The sequence below is a fragment of the Erpetoichthys calabaricus genome, chromosome 4 (genome assembly GCF_900747795.2).
Source record: "Erpetoichthys calabaricus chromosome 4, fErpCal1.3, whole genome shotgun sequence".
NCBI lineage: Eukaryota > Metazoa > Chordata > Cladistia > Polypteriformes > Polypteridae > Erpetoichthys > Erpetoichthys calabaricus.
In genome coordinates this window covers 156117505-156142736 of record NC_041397.2, presented here as the reverse complement: position 1 = coordinate 156142736, position 25232 = coordinate 156117505, and the positions used below count along the sequence as shown (strand labels likewise).

At 38.1% G+C, this 25232-nt stretch overlaps 2 protein-coding genes across 3 annotated transcripts in view; one reads left to right on the top strand and one right to left on the bottom strand.

The window, feature by feature from the left end:
- Positions 1-4999, bottom strand: part of ltn1 (listerin E3 ubiquitin protein ligase 1) — a 284812-nt gene extending 279813 nt beyond the window's left edge. The window contains exons 1-2 of the mRNA XM_051925735.1: positions 4870-4999; positions 276-479 (exon numbers count right to left, since the gene is read on the bottom strand). Of these exons, the coding sequence (XP_051781695.1) occupies positions 276-479; positions 4870-4911 (246 nt within the window). The 5' untranslated portion in view covers positions 4912-4999. The remainder of the gene's footprint in view (positions 1-275; positions 480-4869) is intronic.
- A 414-nt stretch (positions 5000-5413) lies between these two features.
- The window catches only part of rrp8 (ribosomal RNA processing 8), a 59552-nt gene continuing 39733 nt past the window's right edge, over positions 5414-25232 (top strand). Inside the window, exons 1-2 of one of the 2 annotated variants that reach the window (XM_028799893.2) lie at positions 5414-5543; positions 23228-23328. In XM_028799893.2, the coding sequence (XP_028655726.1) occupies positions 5522-5543; positions 23228-23328 (123 nt within the window). In that variant the 5' untranslated portion in view covers positions 5414-5521. The remainder of the gene's footprint in view (positions 5544-23227; positions 23329-25232) is intronic. The other variant, XM_028799894.2, reaches the window with a different exon arrangement.

The following is a 25232-nucleotide window of genomic DNA, read 5'->3' as shown; positions in this document are numbered from 1 at the left end:
ACAGAAAGCAAATGAGTATGGATACTGAACCTAAAATATTGGATCCAAAAAGCAACCCCACTGTGGTACATGCCATCCAAATAATCTCAAATTCAAAATGTTTATGTGTACTATAAACATTTTGCTCAGAGGTATATTAAACCAAGATATAATGATAAATATCTAATAAATATTCTTACATACTCACTGAGGTTGACCACACAGCTCTGATTAATAAACAATACCTTAAAATATGTTTAGCACTTTATGAAAAGTTAAAAAAATAAAATAAATACCTTTAATTTAGTGACAGCATCTCGTTTGGAAAGTTTTCGTAAAACCATCCGAAAGTCTGCATCTACAAGGCTGTCTATTTCTTCAGCTCCATGGACTGCAGGAACATATCCCAGATCATTTGAAGAAGTATCAAATCCAATAAATCCAGGGACAACTCCCCTTTCTCTAACAAGAACATCAGCAGCTCTACCACTGCTAGATGGCTGTAAATGGTAAAAAGATACTTTTGTTTTATAAATAATATTTTCATATCCAAGGCCTAAATTATACCAACAAAAATTTGAACACAAGTTTCCATATTTATTGCACTACTGCACTCTACTTCATTTTGACTTAACCAATTAGGATAAAGGTAGCCTATACTATAAGCTACTCAGTGGATACAACAAAGAAATGGCACTGGATGAGTGGCTAGTTTATCTCAATTTTAAGTTAACTATCTTTGTTAGAGCAAATCCTAAGAGCAGCAACAGGCAGTTTAATGGATAAAGCTTTACATTTTAAACTACTAGGCTATCAGTTCAGTTCCCATCTACAACTTGATGTACGACACTTAAGCAGTGAGGCAACCAGCTTGTGCCCAAACTGCAAAAAAACAGTACATACATGCAAAAGGTTACAAGTCACATTGGGTAAAGGTAACGGTCAAATATATATTATAATAGCTTGGTAAAGCACAGTGGGGTAAATGAATAATTGTATCACATATCTGGTTCTGACAAATGTATTGATTTTATGAGTAACAGTCCAAAACAAACTGAATATTAAAAAAAATAGTTAATGTCAACACAAATTAACAAGGAATAATTTGTGTTACTATTTTTATAGCCACAACTTAAACCCTAGGGAAGGTGATACTGCATTTAATCTGTGCCATTCTTAGTACTTTTGAGTTACAATAATCATTCCGCTACTGAAAAAGAAAGCTTTGCCTGGGGGTAATATGAAGATACCTGTGTCTCACAGAATGCAGAGTGCCTTTTGATTTGCTGCAGGTGCACTAAGGTGTGATTTTCACGTATCTCCTCATGTTCACGCATCTATGTGCACCATGATTTAATTAATGCTGAGTGCAAAATTCCATTCTATCCATCAGTAAACAAGCATGCATTGCAACTTGACAGCTTTAATTGATTTAAAAAGATTGTATATATAGTCTTCTATATCATTTTCTTCTCCACTATGAAACTGCATCCCATCTACTGGAAGTGACTCATTACCACAGCTAGAGCAGAGCTCTAAAAGTGTGTGCCCTCTGACTGCTGCTTACAAAATAAACACTGGACAGCTAAAATTGTGCCACATCTATTTAAACTGATTGTAGGAAGTCTTCTACATCACTGTCATGTCTACTATGGCCCTCTATTCCGAACACTAGTGAGGGCATTCATTTTCATGGCTGGGGTATAGCTGATAGCTGTTTACATGAGGAATATTGGAATTACAAAATTGACAAAAACTGAAGGAAGTCTTCAATATCAATTTCATGTCTAATGTGCTTCTCTAACCCATCTATCTGAGGCACTCACTTCCTAGACTGGGCTTTGCCATAAAAATGCGTGGCCCCTGTTTTCTGCTTTCAGAATGAATACTGGTCATCTAAAATGACCCCTGACTGAAGCTTACAAAATGAACACTAGATAGCTGAAATTGTTTAAAATATATTTGAACAATTTTATATCACATTCATTTTCACGGCTAGAGCTGAGTTGTATATATTATGTTAGCCCCTATCTGCTGCTTTTAAAATGAACACAAAAATTATCCAAAACCTCTTTCAAAAAATTCTTTAGTACCACTTACTTTACCATTATGCCACTCTATTTTGTCAGCTGGCAGGGATACTTATTTCCATTGAAAAAGCTAACCATATGAATTCTATTTCTGTTCTGAAAAACTAAACTACAATATTAAACATTTTAACTAAAAAAATTCTTCAGTCTCATTTTTTGTCTTCTAGCTCATGCCTCTGAACCTCTTTGGTAAAAGGGGGGCTTGGGTGGAGCACAGATACTAACAATTTTCAAAGCATTTTAAAACTAGCTACTAAAATATATTTTTGTATGAGTTTTATAGTGTCTTCAAGTTATAAGCGTAGGATTCATGAAAGAAGTCAACTTAAATAAAGAAAACATACATTTTGGGCGTTTGTTTGCAGTGTTTTACATTACACCTTATTATTTATTGCTATGTGAATATAATTTTTCAAGGGGATGACTTTTGTTATGTTAAAAAGGACAAGCAGGGCAAAAAAAGAAATATGAAAGTTGTTGATCCAATTGAAGAGACAATGGATATTTTCAAAGAAGTTTGTGACAGTGCTGTTAATGCACATTATGGAATTTATAAAAATACTGACATTATTTCAAAAAGATATTACTGGCCTGGTTTGTATGTTGACATTAAAAATGTCTAAGTTTTCTGGTCATTTTAATCATTATTTTTAATGAAAAGACTATAATGGCAAAACATATTCAATAAAATGTCTAACATATGGTTTGTGTATAGGCTCTTTAACTGATGTCATTATACAAATGTGCATTAGTGGATAGGTTGGTACATCATTTGACAAAAAAAGTAATACTTCAAAACTTCATATTAGATAGATAGCTAGATATATAGATAGATAGATCTTAATTTGTTCCCAAAAGGAAATTTTGCTTTTTTTTTTGTTTTTTACAGAACATCAATGAATAAATAATAATTATTATTATATAATGAAAAACAAAAACAACCACCAATCACACAATTGTAGCTGTATTGTGTTCATTTTGTAAACAGCAGTCGGGGCACACAACTCTGCAGCAAAGTCTCAGTTGTAGAAATAAGTGTCAACTCGAGTTGATAGAACAATGGGGCACAGTACACTTGAAAGTCATACAGAATTAGACAAAGAACTGATTTAAAAGACTTTCTACAACTTTTTAAAAATATATTTGGTAGAATGTTAGTTGTCCAGCTTTTGCCTTTTGCAAGCAGCAAACGAGGGCACACATTTATATGGCTCTCCTCCACTTGGGGAAATAAGTGTCCCCTCCAGTGGATGAGACAGAAGGCCAGGGTAGACATGAATGCGATTTAAAAGACTTTCTACAACCTTTTAAAATACATTTTGAAAATTTTTAGCTGTCTGTTGCTAACTTTGTAAGCAGCAGACAAGGGGAATACATTTCTACTGTGTTGCTTCAGCCGTGGAAAAGACGGTCACCTATACGGTTTTAATCAGTCAAGACAGAGCTGAAATCGAGTCCACAAAAACCTCATTAAAAGTTTAAGAGCAAGTCACCACGTATGGTGTAAAAGTGGATTATTGCATTTATTCTAACGATTTTACTTTTTAAATATCTTTATACATTGTTTGTGTCAAGTAATTAATTATTACTATTATTATTTTACTAAATATTATTTTCCATGATTCTTTGTTGATGAGCCCCCGTTGTAGAACTTATTGGTAACACAACATATCGAACGCAGGCCGAAACGACTTAAGTTATCAATTAAGAAGTGGCATATGTCGATACCGATTTTAAAAAAAGTTTACTCTCCGCCCGTCAATCACAGAGCAGCCGACAATAACATTTAATATACGTGCAACCTTAAAATGTAGACTTTCATGGCAACGCTAAGAGTAATGAAACAGTAGACAGGCGGTTGCGACTGCATTTTGCATGGAGCAATATTTAAATCGCAATTGGAGATAAGCGAACACGAGTAGATAGATCCGCGACAATCACACCAAAATCAGTATAGAGACAATGAATTCCACAAATACCTTCATAACAGATGGTTTACGCCATAGATTTGCATTTTTTCCCCACATCACAATAGATGCACGCGTTAGTTCGACTGCTGACTTTAAACTGGCCTTGTACGATTATAACCTTCAAATAAACGTCATGCTAAACAAGAAGTGGTCCTTGCCTTGCACCCAGCACTAAAATACTACCACTACTTCCATGTAATCTTGTAGCTTAATATCCTGATTATGAATTATGTTAAGGATGTCAATTGTTCAGAAATGAGAATTTGTTTATTTATTAAGGACTTCCGCTGGTCAAACAAATGTTTAGCGTGAATCCGTCATAAAAGTGAAATTTTGAAAAATATATTTTTGTCATGGTAGTACCACAGTTAGCTCTACTACCTAAAACACAGTTAAACTACACGTTTTTATTGAAAACATTAACGCGAAATCCTCTGAACATCACAGCCTATTAGGTCATAACTAGAAACAAGAGTTATCATGCTGCTAAACAAATATATTTCGCAAATCATTCATTACATAGGAGTTTCCTAAATAAACGGTGAAAGTAAGAATTAGTTGCGGATATGTACCCAATTACATTATTTTATTTGATACAGTCATGACCGTTTAAAATACACTTCTTTCACTTGAAAGAACTTAAAATTAAAATGTTAAATGCACCAATGCACCTTTTCACAAGTGTATACTTACATGTAGATATAAACACTTGCTACACAGTGTACCTTTAAAGTGCACTGCAAATATGTTTATTTCCTGTCTGCTAGAAAAATCACTTAATTATACTTGCACAATAAACCAAAAAGCAAACGTTGTACAGAACATATTACCCGAACATTGCCTTTCGTCCTTTGTTTGTTTTTCCCTCCCATTTTTATTCTTTCAAGAAACAATCACGCATTTTTCAGGAAGAAAGCCAAAATACAGGAACGTCGATTCACAAGCATGTACGACATTGAACCGGAAGCACGTGACACAAAGAAACAGCAATTCCGGTAGAGAACGAAACAAAATTTGTCAAAATAAAAGTACAAATATAGGCACAATTAAATTACGTTTTTTATACACAATAATGGTGCAATGGAATGTAGGGAACATCGTTTACTTTACAACAGTCGAACAATTAAGATTTTGATGCTTTTTGAGATGTTTAGGAATAGCAAAATCATGGCTAATATGAAAATTCATAATAAAACATTAAGGTCTATGTGTCCAGTCCTTCGGAGCAATCTGATTGGTCAGTTTTACTTTGGTGTGATTAGTGATGCAACCAAAGAGGAACCGCCAGTGTGATGTATCTTTGATGTTTTTGAATATCGGGGATACGTAGCATTAAACATAACGTCCTACACTGGACCTCTATTTTGATACATTCTCCGCCTTTAGTACCGGAAATGATTCTGTTCAGTTTCTTGGCGTCCACGCTTCCTAGTAACGTGTTAAGAAAATTGTTTACCAAGTGAAGAATAGCGTTTCAGGAGGATGACTTTAAAATACAATAACAGTAAGTTATAACGTGGACTTTGGTTTTCACTTATAAAAATTGCAGAGATTAACGTCTCTGTTTAGGCTCGTGGTATATATATGGATTAGTAACACCATGTGGTTGAGATCAGTTCCATGGTTGGAAAAAGTAATGATATGAGACTGCAAAACACGTACATGATTCTAACTGGTAATATTGTTAATAGATTTAATGTGAAAATTTTTAAAATACTGGGGAGTAATTCTAAAATGTTGCACTTATTTCACATTAGGTGTTGTATAACGCAAGAGTACTGTTTTCAGCGGTTAATTACAGGGCACTAACATTGTGTTGTGCTTTAATTTTAAGAGTATTTCATCCTGTACCTTACTTTGGAGATTTTTTGGTTTCTGCATATGCCCCTCAATCTGCGCTGTTATCTTGGAGTTTTCTGATTTATTAGAAGGGTGGCCGTGATTAGCATTCCTGACTGTAGGAATGGCCTCATATTTTACGATTGGTGAAGGCGTGGAGAATGACTTACTCACAGCCTTGAACATGTTTGGGAAAGCTATTTGAAGGGTAACTGGGACATTACCTTAGTAGTAGAAAGTCTTTCCATCTTTACTCCGTACAGTGGGATTATTACTTGTACTGTATTTCTAAGCAAAATGTAACGCATTGTTGCTATCTGCGTCCATGAACGTATTAAATAAGGATGTATTAAAAAATGTAGAATCATCTTGATTTAACACCCTTTTCAGTGTTTTGGGGAGGTGGAGACCGCGCCTTGAGGCTTGCAGAATGGGGTTGTGGTTCCCGTTTTTTATAAAGCTGGTTGTGTGGATTAGTTGCACTCACTATGCTATGCACATTTTTAATCTGTCCCTCACTAGACCTAACAGCATGTCTGATGCTGACCATGCCATGCAATATTGTGAAATAAAGCAGTAATTTGTTTTTGAGTGCTGGGGATAAGGATTCCCTACATGACGCCCTACAGTGGACTATGCACTAATATTAATTAGTTAAATTAAGATCCTTACTCTTGAATAGGTTACAATAATTGCCCCTGAGTAAACTATTCCTTATATAGATCAACTACTGCTCATCCTAATGCCTGACCTTGGCTTTTGTTGATAGTCATTGGGAAACAGTTTTACAGATAATAAGTTGAACATTTGAAATTTTGGGTATGACTATAATTTCACCTTGTACATCCTGTAAAAATGGTAGCTTTGATCAAATTTGAATATAATGCTTTAATCCATAATCTTGTACCGTTATAAAGTTTTGGAGGGTTTACATCTAAAGCAATACACAAACTGAAAAAAAACCCAGTGTAGGGGAATGACAGTTCGCTTCAGAGAAAGTGGGGACCTGAAAATTGGAACAAGTGATAATTGAAATAAACCCATACTTACAATATGGAAAGTAAAATAAAAAAAAAACGAACACATGACAAATCCTAACCTTGTAATGCCTAGCACTAAAGCCATTAGATTAAACCGATACAGGGATTTTTATCGATCTTTTCACATCAATTCAATTCAATTTTTTGAATATGTGTGCTGACATTTAATTTTCTGGAGCCTAAAGGATTTGAAAAATCTGCTACTTCTTGAAGTATGTTAAATTTTTTCCACAAAAGAAAAGAGGCATGTACATGACTAACAGCTTCTTTAGATATTTTTTTGGCAGGTGGCATGAAGGCGAAATGCAGTCTACATTACAGTGGAATCATGGAGAACATGCATAGTTCTTTGTGGGAAAGCAAAATCATATTTTCCGTAGGCTACCATTTCATGGTGAGCACAATGAACAGAACTGTGACAAGCAGTTCTGTTCTATTGGATGGAGTATTCCTTTAATGTATGTTGGTTTAGTTTAGTGATTCTTTCCTAATTATAAATTGGATAATTCGTGCTAATTCTAGTTATATTTTAAATAAATATAAGTAAAAATGTTCAATTGTTGCTTTAAACGCTAGTCCTAATATCAGCGTAGTTCTTGAACAAGAGCTGCAGGTTTGTGCAAGACGTTCCCAGGTAATATGCAAGGGAAACACGCACACACACACATGCAAACAAAACTGTGAAAAAGTGGCCCTTCAGCAGTTCCACCATTCTGCTTCATCTCATGGTGCTTTTGCCACAAGGCTTCAGTCTCATCTCACCCATCCTACCTTGATATCCTTTTCATTGTCCAATGCCTGTACCAATTCAAAGCCTCCTGCTTATTTCGATTCCAAGGTAACCCCACCCTCCTGCACCCATTCTCTTTGCAACTACCCCAAATTTGAGACTGCCTTGAAACCAGGTTTTAAAACCAAGGGATATTTGCAAAAAAAAGTGCATCTTAGCAGACTAGTCCTTCCATTCCCACTTTCTTTACTCCCCAGCGAGAAATTAATAGTGTGTCTCTCTCTGTCTCTCTCTGGTCCAGTCCACCAACATTACATTATTTTTAGTTTTAGTGTACCATCATTTTTATAACATTTGTAGGAATTTTCAAATTAATGCAGGTCAAATAAATAATAATAATAAAAAAATAGTACAGGTCAAATCCCCTTATCACGAATACCAAAGTAACAATTTTCAGAATAATGAATACTTTTTGTGTGTGTGTGTCCTGTGAAACATTCATAGAACATCATGTTAAATTCATTTTGTTTTAACGAAATGTAAATTTCAGTATAACAAAAGTTTTTTCAAACAAAAATGGCCACCGAAAATAATGAGATGCAAAAAATAGTTAAGGCTGCGCCTATACTTTTGCAGAGTCTTGGGAACCCTACAACAGCTGTCTCTTTCTTGTTAAACCAAAAGAAAGGGACAGCCTGTTGCAAAATTTCCAGTTTCAGGCTGGTTTAGCAAGCCTCGGTGAGAGTGTACACACATCATACAGGTATAGCTGAGTTTGGTGGAGTTGGTGCTCCACCAAGGGACCATGTGGATAGTTGTGTCATGTGCAGATACTGTAATTTTCGAGTTTGATAGTATTTCTTAAAGTTTTTTTGTGATGAACTGACGTCCATTTATGCTGAAATAAAAATTAACAATCCTGGAGAAAGTAGATTCCAGAATGAAGAAAAATGACGCAGTGAAAGCATTCAGAATCGCGCCTTCGTGTTCATCTATCGTCTCGTTTTCATCCAGTATTTTCATATCTGTATTTCTATTTGGAAAAAAAAAGTTACATCTAACATACTTTTTTTCCATTGTGTTCATACCTGTATTTACATTTAAAAAAGATTTACTTCGAACATCTCATTTTCATTCTGTTTTCATACCTGTATTTCTATAAAAGACAATCATTTTTGCAGTTTAGGAAGCACTGTTTTTCATATTGGTATTGTCAAGCTTGAATGGCAATGTTGCATGAGAGACAGGAAGGTGAGTCCAGGCTTTCAAGGAAAATACAGGTACTTTATTACTGAATAGAGAAGGCAGGTACAGTCTCAAGACTTCATTCAGTTAGCTCCTATTGTCAGATTAGAAGACCACCAGATGCCTGGAATCACCGCTGTGCCAGAAGTGGTCTGGCAAAGAGAGATCAGGAAGGAGAGTGTGAAGAAGAGCAGGTCAACGTCCGGTGTTAATGTTCTAAACATTGTGTGACAAGCACATTATGTGGTTAGCCCAGCTCCTGGTTAACTGTTTACCAGATGCAGCAAAGCCAGCTATGCAGCGGTCGTCGAGCTGCTGCGATTACAGGTTGCGAAGTGCCAACTACCCTGGTCACGATATTATACTTATTTTCGCCATATTGATTAAAACAAAACTAATCTTATAACAAAATATTTTTATGTTCCCATGGAATCCCGTTACAACAAAACTTGACTGTATAATGATGAAAAGTGACAAATGTTAACAATTATTAATAGTAAATGAAGCTTACATTACATTTTAGTGTTCACTAGGGGTGTGACGAGATGCTTTTCCCACGAGACTGGGTTCACGAGAACGAGACGAGACAAGACTTTTAGACATTTTTTTAAAGAAATCCTCAATGTTTAAATATATAGCAAAAATAGCCTTTTATTTAACTGAAAAACACAAAATGCAAAAAATGCATGTCCATTTTGAAATCAACTTTATGAAATAAAACTTCTATTTTGATGAATGATATGCAGTAATAACATGTAAACACTGCAAAATATTTTGCCACAAACTGACAGGCAATTAATTGCACAATAAAATTAAATAGTAAAAATAAAAATAAATAATAAACAACACAAATATCCCTTTACGTGCAATTAACCATAATTAGTGTAACTATCAAAGTAGTGCTGTCTTAAAACTCAGAGTGCAAAACAATGAACAAAATTTTCTTAAGCATGGAAAAAGAGCTAAGACCTAGGTAATGAGGTAATGACCTATACAGAACAGCCTAAGATATGGTCATGTTCTTTTTTAAGAATATAAGCATGTCTACATTTTTTCACAAGAAATTCGCAGGTATCCAGTGTGTCAAGGTTTCGTCTTATTTCTGGGCTGGTGAGCGCTGCTGCTATAGCAGCCTGCTGCTCCAGGTAACGAACCAGCATATCCAATGATGAATTCCATTGCGTGGTGACCTCCATTATTAATTTGTGCGGTGGCAGTTGTAGCAGCTTCTGCTTAGACGTCAGTACCGCGGCAGCTGTCGAACTCCGGTGAAAAAAAGCAGTTACACGTCTCACCCGCCCGAGCAAACGAGCGACACGCGCAACACCGAGGCCAGCATGTGTAGCGAGATTTATTGTGTGCGCGAAGCATTTGATGTGCGGCTCAAATCCTGCCTCGCGCACAGCCACATCCATATTACGCGCATTGTCTGTTACAATAGCGATGCAATGGTTTGGCTTTTTAAGACCCCACTGTGTGACAGCTTCTTGTAAAACTTCAGCGACGTTTGCCCCTGTGTGTGATTCAAAAAGTGGGCGCGTCTGCACTACAAAATGTACCATTTCCCAATTACTGTTGATAATGTGGGCTGTAATTGTGATATAGCTCTGTGTACATCTAGAAGTCCAACCGTCAGTAGTTATGGCGATGGTTTCTGCCTCTTTCAGAGCCTGTACAACGTTTACCTTGCACTCCCTGTAGAGGGTCGGGACCACCGTGCGAGTAAAATGTGCGCGTGACGGGATGGCATACTTTGGTTCCAGTGTGTGGATGAGTTGCCGAAATCCCAGATTTTCCACCACAGAAAATGGTCTCATATCGGCTGCAATGAAAACGCCGATGTCTCTTGTTATTGCCGTGGCTCTTGCATTGGATGGTGGAAGTTTAGCTGCAAAGGCATTTGTTATGGTTGTTTGCCCTTTCATGCGAACTGAATTGCTTTCCGTTTTCTTCACAGGCGCAGCTTTTAGTAACGAGCTGTGGTTGTTTTCTAAATGCTTTTGCATAGTGCTTGTGTTAGCAGAGGTGTACGGTATTAATTTTTTACAGTGTTTGCAAATTGTCTTTGTCTTGTCTGTCATTTTTTCGCCGTTTCTTATTTCCACAAGGAATCCAAAATGTTGCCACACCAACGATTTAAATGTCGCGGGCGCATCTTCTATCCTTACTTCTCCCTCACACTCAATCATGCCAATAACGCAAGGATCTCGTCACGTTCTCGCGAGACCAGACGCATCTCACAAGACAAATCTAATCTCGCGAGATCTCGTACCACGAGATCTCGTCACACTACTAGTGTTCACTAATATTAATCAACAATAGAAAGCTTTTGTTTTGGACAGCATTGTCAACATTAGGAGCCTACATCATTCCTTAAAAAAATAAATACAGGAACAGAGAGAACTTAAAGGGTATTGCCAAGAAGTAGACTCAACCTGCACATTGACCGAGTTATTTTTCTCTTTTTTTGACCTGGAGTAGTATGTAAATTGTGAATACTTTGTGATATGTGGCCGGCCGTTCATCCCGGCCAATACCCCCAGGCCGCCAGGTGGAGCCCTCCCTGCAGCATGGAGGTGCCCCGAATGCCAGCAGGGAATTCTGGACAATGCAGTTTTTATCCCCAACTATGCTGGATGCCGTGGGGGCCGCTAGGGGACGCTGCAGGGAGGAACAAGGATTATTTGCCCTACGCCCCGGAAGTTCATTCAAGTCACATGGACAGTAGGAATGACATGCTTCCGGGGTGAAGAAGAAAGGATTTTTTGTCTAACCCGGAAGTGTTCCTAGTCACATGGACAGAGAGGGTGAAACACTTCCGGGTCAAGGACTATAAAAAGGACTGTGAGAGACCAGAGTGTTGAGCTGAGCTGGGTGGAAGGGTGGCAACGCGTCTGGGAGTGGAGGATTGTATTGATTGTTTATTGATTATTGATTTATTATATGAGTATTGTGGAGTGTAGCTGCTTTGTGCACTTTATTATTGTCCAAATAAAAAATTATTGGACTTTTACCTGGTGTCTGAAGAGTAGTCAGAGGGTTCAAGGGGTCGAGAGGACCGCAAACTGTCACAACTTTTAATCTGAGTTCACATGTAATTGTATAATTTTTGTATATTAAAGTATGGCAATGTTAGGCTTTCAATTTTGTATTCCATATCAAACCACGCTACTATTACATAAAATTTATTAAACCATTGTGGCAGGTGGCCGGGTGTGGCCCTCAATCAGCTGCCTATAAAAGGGTCCGCCTCCCAACAATCAAGGCTGGAGTCGGGTGAGGAGGTGGACGAGGTCAGAGGAGGCGGCAAGGAGAGGCCCTGAGTGTGTGTGCAGTGAAGAGACGGCTTGGAGGAGAAGCCAGGACTTTGGGAGACTGTTGGGGTTTGTTGGTGGCGGTGCACTTAGTGACTTGTAAATAATAAGAGTGTAAATAAACGTGTGGTGATGGACTGCAACGTGTCTGCCTGTCTGTGTCCGGGCTGTTCCCTTCTACACCATTTATCTTTCGGATTCAGGAGGAACAGTGTGGTTTTCGTCCTGGTCGCAGAACAGTGGACCAGCTCTACACCCTTAGCAGGGTCCTGGAGGGTGCATGGGAGTTCGCCCAACCAGTCTACATGTGTTTTGTGGACTTGGAAAAGGCGTTCGACCGTGTCCCTCGGGGAATCCTGTGGGGGGTGCTCCAAGAGTATGGGGTACCGGAATCCCTGATAAGGGCTGTTTGGTCCCCGTACGATCGGTGTCAGAGCTTGGTCCGCATTGCCGGCAGTAAGTCGAACCCGTTTCCAGTGAGAGTTGGACTCCGCCAGGGCTGCCCTTTGTCACCGATTCTGTTCATAACTTTTATGGACAGAATTTCTAGGCGCAGCCAGGGTCTTGAGGGGGTCCGGCTTGGTGGACTCAGGATTGGGTCACTGCTTTTTGCAGATGATGTTGTCCTGTTTGCTTCATCAGGCCGTGATCTTCAGCTCTCTCTGGATCGGTTCGCAGCTGAGTGTGAAGCGGCTGGGATGGGAATCAGCACCTCCAAATCCGAAACCATGGTCCTCAGCCGGAAAAGGGTGGAGTGCCCTCTCAGGGTTGGGAGCGAGATCCTGCCCCAAGTGAAGGAGTTCAAGTATCTCGGGGTCTTGTTCACGAGTGAGGGAAGAATGGAGCGTGAGATCGACAGGCGGATCGGTGTGGCGTCCGCAATGATGCGGGCTCTGCATCGGTCTGTCGTGGTGAAAATGGAGCTGAGCCATAAGGCAAAGCTCTCAATTTACCAGTCGATCTATGTTCCTACCCTCACGTATGGTCATGAGCTATGGGTAGTGACCGAAAGAACGAGATTGCGAATACAAGCGGCTGAAATGAGTTTTCTCCGCAGGGTGTCTGGGCTCTCCCTTAAAGGTAGGGTGAGAAGCTCAATCATCCAGGAGGGGCTCAGAGTAGAGCCGCTGCCATCCAGGAGGGGCTCAGAGTAAAGCTGCTGCTCCTCCGCATCGAGAGGAGTCAGATGAGGTGGCTCGGGCATCTGATCAGGATGCCTCCTGGACGCCTCCCTGGTGAGGTGTTCCGGGCACGTCCAACCGGGAGGAGGCCCCGGGGAAGACCCAGGACACGCTGGCTGGACTATGTCTCCCGGCTGGCCTGGGAATGCCTTGGGATTCCCCCGGAAGAGCTAGAAGAAGTGGCCGGGGAGAGGGAAGTCTGGGCATCTCTGCTCAAGCTGCTGCCCCCGCGAACCGACCTCGGATAAGCGGAAGAGGATGGATGGTTGGATGGATGTCTTTCTTAAGAACAATTAATACACACACACAAACCTATACAAACTGTCAGTAATCACTTGTTAAAATCCTAAAATGAAATATTAGAGATTAGAGATTTTTGTGAAACCTCACCTTCAGTTGTTTCTGCCCAACCAGGGTTCAGTACTTAACAATTTAAAACCAGATAAATTGTGCTTTTTTGAAACATTCAGTTTCTGGAAAGGGTATGCCAAGAAAAAAGGTTGAGAACCCCTGACCTAGAGGTACCACACAGAATTTGATCACATATGTCATCAGAAGTAAACTCTATTTAAACATTTACTTTGATTTTAATGGGTCTACTGTTATCCTAAATCATGCTGTAAAGAAGATCCAAACTCGAGCTCTACTTCGCAGCACTGGGTTTATATTAGTAGGGGGCTTTGACCAGATTGTGTAACATTTGGGTGTCCTCAGCTTAAAAGTTTGGGAATCCCTGCAGTAAACTATTTATTGTTAGACAAGTGATACTCCTATTAAAATGTTACACTATAAACTAAGAATGTATTTAGACAAGGAAATTATAGCTACTGTGTTTTCTTAGTCTCAAAAGCAACATTTAGTTTTTTAGTCATGCTTTTTTCTTAGACGATCTTTAAAGTTTGGCTTCACGTTTTAAAAACATCAGCCTTAGTAGGGTTGCTGTAGCCCCCCTTTTCAAAAAACCCTGGTTTATTGCCCTATATTGAGAATTGGTTTGTGGAGGTAGACGTTTTGAAAAATGTTTTTTTAAAAAAGATGCAGATGTTTTTAAATCAAATTGAATTTCAACTAATCAGGTACAAATCGAAAGTGGAATTGAATTGACAAGTCACCATCAGTTCAGTTCAGTAGACAACACGTAGTATATGTGTACCAAATTTCTGGTCAATCATTCAAATGGTTTTCAAGCTACAGGTGATTTAAAATCCTGGACAGACAAACGGACAGCCACGGTAGCGTATTATATAAGAAGACTAGCAAAATACCCGCGCTTCGCAGCGGAGAAGTAGTGTGTTAAAGAGGTTATGTAAACATATATATATACATAAACATATATAAATATATATACATATCTACATATACATATATATCTACATATATACAAATATATATATACGTATACACATCCACATATATATATATACATATATATATACACATATCAACATATATATACACATACATATACACACATACATATATACATATACACATACATACATACACATACATATATATATATACACACATACATACATACACACATTTATCTATATATATATATATATATATATATATATATATATATATATAAGGACAGTTGGGATCCGAGAGACTGTGTTTGTGGAGGGATGGAGAGTTAAGGCGGGTGTTGGAGTCACGTGATCATCTCCCCTTCCATTCACCTCATTTCATTCACTTCATTTCGCTCCGAGCTGAGCTCCTCAGCTGGAGCGGTCTTGCTGTTCTTGATTTGCTTTTCACATGGCCAACTATACGTTGCATGCTCAAGAGTAAGCTCAGCGCACAACTTGGTCATATTACAACCGGAGGGGCGAACTGACAACATGGTATACAAAGAGATCCTTAACAAATAATTATTGGTATAATTTCCCCCAGTTTATTATTTAAAATTTTAAAGCAGTACTTCGCCGCTGCGAAGCGTGGGTATTTTGCTAGTATATATATATACACATACAGAGACATATAAGTACATATACATATTTACATATCTACATATATATATATATATACATATCTATATCTCTATATACATATATATATATATATATATATATATATATATATATATATATATATATATCTATATATCTAAATCCCCGCGAAGTACTGCTTTTAAATTTTTATTAAGAAGAAAACCTTTTTAAATTGAGGGAAAATATACCAATAACAATTTGTTAAGGATCTGTTTTTTTGTGAAGCAGCCTTAACACAGCTTTTCCAGCTGTTTTATAAATGAACGCCATATAAGGTTTTTCTTTTTCGTTGCTTCGCCAAGGAATGAGTCTTTTTATAAAATCCAAGGGTTCTTCGCTTTTTTTTTTTGCTTTTTTTACGATTGTTATAGTTCTGTTTGTATACCACGTTGTCAGTTCAGCACTCCGGTTGTAATATGACCAAGCCGTGCAAGCTTACTGTTAAGAATGCAACGTATAGTTGTACAGGAGAAAAGCAATCTTGCCTCAGATCAATGGCAACCTTTTGTAGGTCTATGAACTTAATTTAAACTTTAGGTTTACACGGTGCTTTCTTTCCGAAGTACCTGCACTCATGAATATGTCTGTATGCGTCAGTCGCTCAAATCCCCGCGCTTCGCACCGGCGAAGTACTGCTTTTAAATTTTTATTAAGAAGAAAAGAAAACCTTTTTAAATTGAGGGAAAATATACCAATAACAATTTGTTAAGGATCTGTTTTTTTGTGAAGCTGCCTTCACACGAGTGATCACTTCGAGCTGACTTGCTGGCTAACCATAAGCGTTACCTGGTAGGTAACCATCCATACAATCAGATTGTGAATCAGACTACGAATGCCGTGAATGTAATTACCCCGATCTACATGCTGTCAAATAAACGAACCACACGCCGTGGCGCAGTTTTAGGGGCTTCGCCTCTAGCGCTGACGTCCGAGGTTCGATTCCCGTAAGGGAGTGAATTGAGTGGGTGGTTACCTACCAGGTAACGCTTAAGGTTGGCCAGCAAGTCAGCTAACATCAGCCACGGTGCCTTAAGTTGTGAGAAACAGATCATAGAATGGTTGAAAATAGTTTAATGTCAAATAATGCAAAGAGTACTCGACACGTGTTTCCCCCTTATTCTTGGCTCATCAGGCGTACACACTCACTGCACTCGCTTATGGTAATCGAACCTCGGACGTCAGCGCTAGAGGGGCTTCGCAGCGGTGAAGTATTGCTTTTAAATTTTAATTAAGAAGAAAAGAAAACCTTTTTAAATTGAGGGAAAATATACCAATAACAATTTGTTAAGGATCTGTTTTTTTGTGAAGCTTCCTTTACACAGCCTGTCCGCTGTTTTATAAACGAACACCATATAAGGCCGTCCTTTCTCCTTCACAGTCAGTTCACGTGATGACGCCTCCCACGGCCAGCGAGCTGCAGTCCATTACTGTATATGGACAAAAAAGAGGTTCCAGTTATGACCGTTACGCTTTGAGTTTCGAAATGAAACCTGCCTAACTTTTGTAAGTAAGCTGTAAGGAATGAGCCTGCCAAATTTCAGCCTTCCACCTACACGGGAAGTTGGAGAATTAGTGATGAGTGAGTCAGTCAGTCAGTCAGTCAGTGAGGGCTTTGCCTTTTATTAGTATAGATAATACATTTACTTATTTGCTGATACTTTTATTTAAGGCAACTTACAATTTTTGATTTACAACTGGTTCCATTTCTTTTGTTTTTCTTGGTGGAGCACAGAAACGACCAGCTTATGGCCCCATAGTGTCATTAAAGGGTTAAAACCATATAACCTCAGGGATTGATGCCCAAAGCCTTAACATTAGAATTACTAAAGTCTACAAAAAAATTCCAACCCACCTTAAATCCGTTCGCACCTCTCCATCAGAGACGTTTGAGTTGTAAATGTTTCGATACGCACAAGCAGCCTGCAATCCCATCCCCGCACCGCTGCAGGAAGGGCAAAAATCTCTCACAGCTCAAACCTTGTTTTTCTGGGAGTGAGATACCTGGAGCTGTGTAGGGTAAATAATATATCGTTATTTGGAACACGTGCATTTCATGTGTGTTCCGTGTCTACAAAGATCTATGCAAGTGACATGAGAAAATGCAGACACGGGATAATTCATGGTTTTTCCAGTTTTGGGCATATTGTTGCTGTTTGCTCCATTATAAGCCAGTGTTCAATGCATCAGTTGAAATCTACTGGTTGAGACCTTTCGATTGATGTATATCACTTGGGATTGATATGTATCACTTGTTCAGAAAAATTACTAGGCTGGTTTTCATTTTTTAGGTGACTGTGTATGATGCAGCATATATACGATTTCATGCCAGATTAAAAGTACATTAACAGTACATACTATAACAATGTGATTACTATGAATGTGTAGTAGACACCCGTGGCTTTCAAATGAGGTATTGTTTGTGTGTATGGCATAGTTTGTCTATATGATTGACAAAAGCTGTTTTAAAACATTTCGTAAACTAGTATTGGCATTCGTAAACATCAAAATACATTGCAGGATTTGAATTTTAATGAGTGGTATGCGGATTCCCCTCTAGTGTAACAGTAAATGGGGGAAATTTTATAATCTTCAGGAGGTTTCAGCGTAGAATTTATGAAGGATGATATCAACATTGATATCTAATTGACCTTGCCATGCCCACATTCTAAAAATGTAAGAATAAATTATTTACAATAGCTGAAAAATACTGTTTTCTAAACAAAAAATTCAAACATTATATCTGTACTATTGAATTTGTGAATTCAAGTATAATTCAGAATATTAATTTAAACTCATTCTTTAAAAGCATGTTATTACAAAAATAGATTTAAAGTCTGGATTTTCAGAATCACTCTGACACTCTGTTAGCTTTGTAACATCTGCCATTGTAAGATTTATATTTGCATCATTAGCTAGTTAATCTAAAGAGTAGCGGATAAACTAAATTGATTAAATTTTCAAATGTAACATAATCCTTGGACTTTAATTTTCTAAATCTGCCCCTCCTTTTATTTTTTAAATTTGGCCAAACTTAAATTTCCTGCATGAAATCAATTTTGTCAGTTGTTTTCACTTAATCCATTATTTTAGAACTCCTATAAAAATACAAAAAAAACGCTATTGAGTTGTTTTCAAAGTATCTTATATGACTGCTTAGCCTGTGTACTAGTTCAAAAGTAGAATATTAAACAGCACAAGTACAGATGCAAACTAAGTGTAATCAAGAGTCCCCGGTTCGATCCTCACTCACTCCTATATTTGCCGTTTTCAGTAGTAAGCTGCTGTTTTTGTTAATATTATACAGTACACACATGCACTTGGTTTGCGTCTGTACTTGTGCTGTTACTTAGAGAGTCAGATCAGGGGGAGGGGTGATGTTAGAGCACATGAACTTATTCAGTGCAGCAGGAACAACGCACATGTTGATCTTTTTTTCTTTCAGTACATGTGCCTTCCCTGTTTATTTATATATCTAGTGACTTCTATGCATGTCTGTCTTTCTATTACGCAGTGCTCTGTCTGTCTGTGTGTTATGGATCTTAAAAATAACAGTTATAAGGACAGTTGTTCATGTTAATTGCAGTCTCAATTGTTAAAAAAATATTTTAAAAGGAGCATCCCACATGAAAATATAACGATCTCATTAACTGACAGTGCATACCAATTTATAAATTTTATGTCCATTTGAGGTTAAAAAGAAAAAAAAAGTAACACTTTATCCCCAGCGGGAAATTGAACTCAGGTCTTTGAGGCACAGCAAAGCGAACTGAGAAGCAAATCTTAGTGCGTTACGCCACGGAAACTGTTGTATCATCCTTGAACCTTTTGTGAAAGTGTTTATTTGATCTTTGAAACTCAGGCTTTACACATTCTATACTTTATGCCTACATTTTGTAACATTTATTACTAAAATATGAAAAAGTTTCTATTTTAACAATGTGTTTACACAGATTACTGTAGAAACGGAACACACATGAAATGCGTGTGTTCCAAATAACAATCTATTATTTCCATTCTAAAACACCAGTTCAGTCACTCCAAGATAATCAATCAAGGCATGAGCTGGGAGAAGTTCGTGCACGTTCTTAGTCGGTGGGGGGATGGAATAGCCGGCTGCTGGCAGCTTGTTTTTATCAGCACATTTAGAGGACAATGACGCTGGAGGAGAGGTGTGAATGGATTTACGAAGCGATTTAAGGTGGGCCGGATCTACGAGTTTTTTCGTAGTTTCTGGTAATTCAAGTGTTAAGGATTCATTCCTCTGAATTGATTCCTTTCTTCATTAAATGGCAGCCAAACAGAAATGAGGCATGAAACGAGATGACCAACTAAATTGGGGCTTCAGACTCCAACCAGTTTCACAATGAGAAGCAGATTCTACCTGTTAATTAAACTCGTTACTTAATTCCAGGCCTGTTGTTGCTCTCATTCTGCCACAGCAGACATTTCCAGAACTGTTGATTTTTCTGTTTTTTCTAAGACCACCCTCACAATGTTTTGGTGAGCTGAGAGATCAGCCTTACTGAGACCTCCACCTTTCTTTATTTTCACATATTTTGTGATGAGCACAGATGAGCTGGTCATATGGATTCTTGTTTTGTGTCTCGTTATTGTTTGGCTGCTAATTAAGAAAAAGGAAACAACTTATGGGCCTGAGTCAAGGTAATTAAAATTAAGGCAAAAGAAGGTAATTAGCAGCAAAAACTGGTCACAAATTAAGAAGATGGTTAGAATGAAAACCTGCAGCCACTGCTGCCCTCCAGGATCGGAGTTCGACACCCGTGTTCTAGACACTTTATTTAGATAATCCTAATGTTTTACCAATGTCTTGGGTGGTTTTGTTTTTTTTTTAGCCTTACAGTGACTTCTTTGACTTTCATTGGTACAGCTCTTTTCCTCATGATGAGAAGCAAACCTAGGTACTTATCTTATGCCCGCACTAATGAAGCAATGAAACACACCTGAGTACAGTAATCCCTCCTCCATCGCGGGGGTTGCATTCCAGACCCCCCCGCGAAAGGTGAAAATCCGCGAAGTAGAAACCATATGTTTATATGGTTATTTTTATATTGCCATGCTTGGGTCACAGATTTGCACAGAAACACAGGAGGTTGTAGAGAGGCAGGAGCTTTATTCAAACACTGCAAACAAACATTTGTCTCTTTTTCAAAAGTTTAAACTGTGCTCCATGACAAGACAGAGATGACAGTTCCGTCTCACAATTAAAAGAATGCAAACATATCTTCCTTTTCAAAGGAGTGCGCATCAGGAGCAGATAATGTCAGAGAGATAGAGAAAAGCAAACAAATCAATCGGGCTGTTTGGCTTTTAAGTATGCGAAGCACCGCGGCACAAAGCAGTTGAAGGCGGCAGCTCACACCCCCTCCTTCAGGAGCAGAGAAAGAGAGACAGATAAAAACAAACAACCAAAAATCAATACGTGCCCTTCGTGCTTTTAAGTATGCGAAGCACCGTGCAGCATGTCGCTTCAGGAAGCAGCTGCACAGAAGGGAGCAAAGTGAAGATAATCTTTCAGCATTTTTTGACGAGCGTCCGTATTGTCTAGATGTGCGAACAGCCCCCCTGCTCAATCCCCCTACGTCAGGATCAGAGAAAGTCAGCGCGAGAGAGAGAGAAAAGTAAGTTGGGTAGCTTCTCAGCTATCTGCCAATAGCGTCCCTTGTATGAAATCAACTGGGCAAACCAACTGAGGAAGCATGTACCAGAAATTAAAAGACCCATTGTCCACAGAAATCCACGAACCAGCAAAAAATCCACGATATATATTTAAATATGCTTACATATAAAATCCGCGATAGAGTGAAGCCGCGAAAGGCGAAGCGCGATATAGCGAGGGATTACTGTAATTTCAAACACCTGTGATGACAATTGTCCCAAAACATTATGGTGCCCAGAAATGGTGGGACTGTATTTCTACATGGTGTGACCAAAGTATATGCAAATACCCTTAAAGTCTACAACATCTGAATTGTTCAATATGTAATTTTATACTGTGAAGCAGAGGAGTAAATCAAGGAATAATGTCTTTTTGTCCCAAACATTATGGAGGGCACTGTGTGTGTCGATTTCTGATTTTTTTCCAATATACTAATTTAATGTACAAATTTTTCACAATAAACTAAAGGAAATTGTAATTGGAGAAGTCCGCTAGTCATAGACAAACTGCAAGAAAAGCTTTTGTAAGGAATTTGGACCATTTATTTTGTCCTTTAACTTAAAACGAGGACTGCTTGTGTTTGGACAGCAGTCTTGTTTAAAGTCCAGGAGCTTGTAATTGGAAAAAGAAAATCCCACAATGAGTGTTGAGAAGAAGTAGAGATATCAGTGAAACAAGTATTATATAAAGCTTCTGTTTGAAGTGATTTTGAGATTTTATTTGTTCTGCAGTATATTCTGTAGTGTCAGCCTTTGTGGAAAAAAGTTTCAAAGTTAAATGTTTGTTATCTGCAAATGATTATCTATTGATTACAGTGCAATATTTAGATGCTGCTCTTGAACCACAAGTTACAGCTTTAGTGATAATTGTCCTTTGCTTGATTTTTCTCAAATAAAATATTTTTGTCATCCTTGCATCAGGATATAAAGCAGTTAATATTTTTATTGTATCATGTGGTTGGTTATGCTCCATGTTTTAAATCTGTTACACAGTGAATATTGAACTGAAGCTTGACTTTAAAAAATTATATTGCAAATCAAATTGCAATTGCAATATCTGTCCAAAAAATTGCAATTAGATATTTTCTCCAAATCATTCAGCCCAACTCTTAAGCCCTGCAGGAATATGGGAGCCACCAGGTGCACCCCAGGTGCTCTTAACGATTTACCTTAACACAATCAAACAATATAAAATTAATATTTTTATAAAGAAACAATAAAAACACAGTAAAACTAATGATAGCAAAAGTAGGAAATGTACTTGGAAAAAGTCTTAAAATATTTCTGCAGAAAATAAAGGTGATAGAATATGAGTCATTTAAATTCTGGGCATAGTGTTATTCAGTCCACAGAGGTCCTTGTCAATTTATTTGGGCTGTTCTTCTTCTCTGCTCTAATTGCTTTTCTCTCTCTCCTGCTCTGCTTTGCCTTTCTGATCTGCCAGTGATGCACCCCAAACTTAAAGACTTAACTTTGTCAAATTAACAATGTTTACAAGAATAATCAATACTTGTTTGCCTTTCTCAGTCTGTTTGTCCATTTCTATCCCAATTACCCAAGATCTAATAAATTAACAGTCTGTTTAGAATTCTAAAAGATACAAGGTTCAAGTCAGTAAAGATACCGAATTTAAAACAGTTATTAAAAATATATACAGAGTATGTTTATAATGGGACCAAAGAGTCCAGAGTTTAAAAGTTTCAGGAGACTGTTTAACTTTTTGACAAAAGGTCTCGGTTTCCTTATTTCTGGCAGGTTAATCAGTGTTAATTACACAGATCACATTTTGACTTCTTTTTACAGTCCATTTTCATTTTTTTATATATGGATTTAAAATAGTTCAGTATTGTGAGTTTTGAACATTAAAATTTTCAGATGTCTTTTTTATGCAATTACAGAACTGAAAGTAAGTTTTGTCCCTTTTGACAGCTAAAGTGATGATAGCCATTTTTAAGGTGATAATGACAAAAAAATTTAGTAACCCATCTGTTGTTTTGTTTGTAATGGAGAGCATTTTAATTAAGACTTTTCTAAGTAAAACATTGTTCACTTTTGCTTCCCCCATCAAAGTATAGTGTTTAGCCATTATATATAATTTATTTTTTAGTCCTGTCTAGTTATTACATGCTTTATGGTACTAATTTTTCCTTTGTTTTGAATTGTAAGTGATGTTTGCAGAAGAAAAGTGGGATGATGATTCAGCAGTAGAAGATTTTAAAAAATGCACATTCCATGGAAATGTTGTGCTTTCCAGGAGGAATAAGTTAGTAAGTAGAGTGACATTTACTCTTCCCTAAATAATATCCTAGTATTGTATATTGTAGAGTTTCTTATGTATTTTAAATTATATCATGTACTACATTTATTTGAGTAATCACACTGACAGCTCTTGTCAAAATTCATTATGAAAGGGTGTTTGCTATTGAAGTGTTACAGTTCTTTGCTGTGTGTCCTCCCCCAACATAACTTATCTTCTATGGGGGAGGAGCAAAAGCTTCAGATTTGTCAACTATTTCGATCTTCTGTTTTTAATAGATGTGTGGTAAAGTGAGGTCCATGGCTGTTTGCCATTATAAATAAATAATCGCCTCACTCGTGGCTTAAGGAGGGGGCATGGTTGGTGTGGCAGGAGCAGTTCCTCGGCTCAATACTGGTATGGCTGTTTCCACACTGAAGTCCACTGGTGCGTGATCACCCATGTCTGTAATTGATGCCGGTAGCTGCTAATCGCCACACCTATGCCACATCCCCATTATAAATTGGAGGAGCACGAGTGCGGAGGGAGGAAGAAAAGAGATAAAGACGGAGGTTAAGGGAGAAGAAGGCTGGAAAATTGGAAAGCCGGGTGCAGGAGCGAGCGAGCGATTGAGAGAGAGAGAGCAGGCTCGCTGGAGTAATGGCAGGCAGCTGGTGAGAGAGCCCTGGTGGGGTATTTGGCCGGGACTCACGGGCGGACGGGTTGGGTCACTCCTGCTGAGTTATTCAGAGGAGCAGGAGTGACCAGGATCGAGGACGGCTCACCGTGGAAGGCAGCGGGAATCGTGGAGGCTTGGGAGGGAGAGTCCCAACGTGAGCGCCCTGGTCGTTGGGAAACCCGAGGCCAGGCCTAACAGGTATAAGAATAGGAGCTGTCAGATTAAAAGTGAAGGCACCTCGTTTTAAAAAGAGACTGCTTATAGCCTGTTAAAGGAATTATTTATTGGATTTTTAACCTTCACTTTTATCACCGTTTTTATGGATTATTTATTCAAGGATAATTTTGAAGCACTACACTTTGGACACTGTTTGAATTTGTTTTTGTTTTAATAATAGCACTTTTGCACCATCCCCTTGCTCATTTTGATTTGTCCTCATTGCACAGCTCATCTGGTTATATTACCAACGGTGTTGGATTGGAGAGGCTCCCAAATTAGAAGAGGGAGTGTGGAGCAGGACCCACATTGTCACAGGATATCAAGCTTTATGGTTCCCTGATACCAAAAGCATTGATATCCGATGATGGGTGTGTGTCTCTCTGTGTGTGCACCTGTCTATCAGTTTTCTGGGGATAGTGTTGAACTTAAACAGCTGGACAGAAAAATACCAAACTCAAAACTTAAGCCTGTTATGAGATGACAATGTGCTGATTAGTTTTTGAGCCAATCATGCAAGATAAAGAGGCATTCTAGACATCTAAATACTGTAAATCTGCAGTTAATTTTGAATTCTTGTCAATTGCTATCGTAATGACCTATTTTATGATCAGAAAGATCAACATCAGAACGGTAAAAAGTTATTGAAATGTTATAGAATAGTTCCGGTAACTTGGTTCCTAGTGCGCAAAGCCTATTGACGCTCATGTCTGAATATTTTCTTTGTTAGAAAAAGATAAAATATGTGACCAAACATAATGACTTTTGTTTTAAAATAATAGCATCAGAGCTATTATCAGGTATCAGGTGTTATCAGGCATTATCAGGGTGTAACAGTTGAGGTATTTATCGACCTCTCAAACCCTCAGGTAGTACGCCAAACACCAGGTAAAAGTCCAAGACTCCACTCCACACTATACATACAACAATCAATAATCAATAATAAAGCACAATAAACACTCCTCCTCTCCCAGACACTTCGCCACCCTTCCTCCCAGCTCAGCTCAGTGTCTGGGTTTTCCCAGAGTCCTTTTATACTC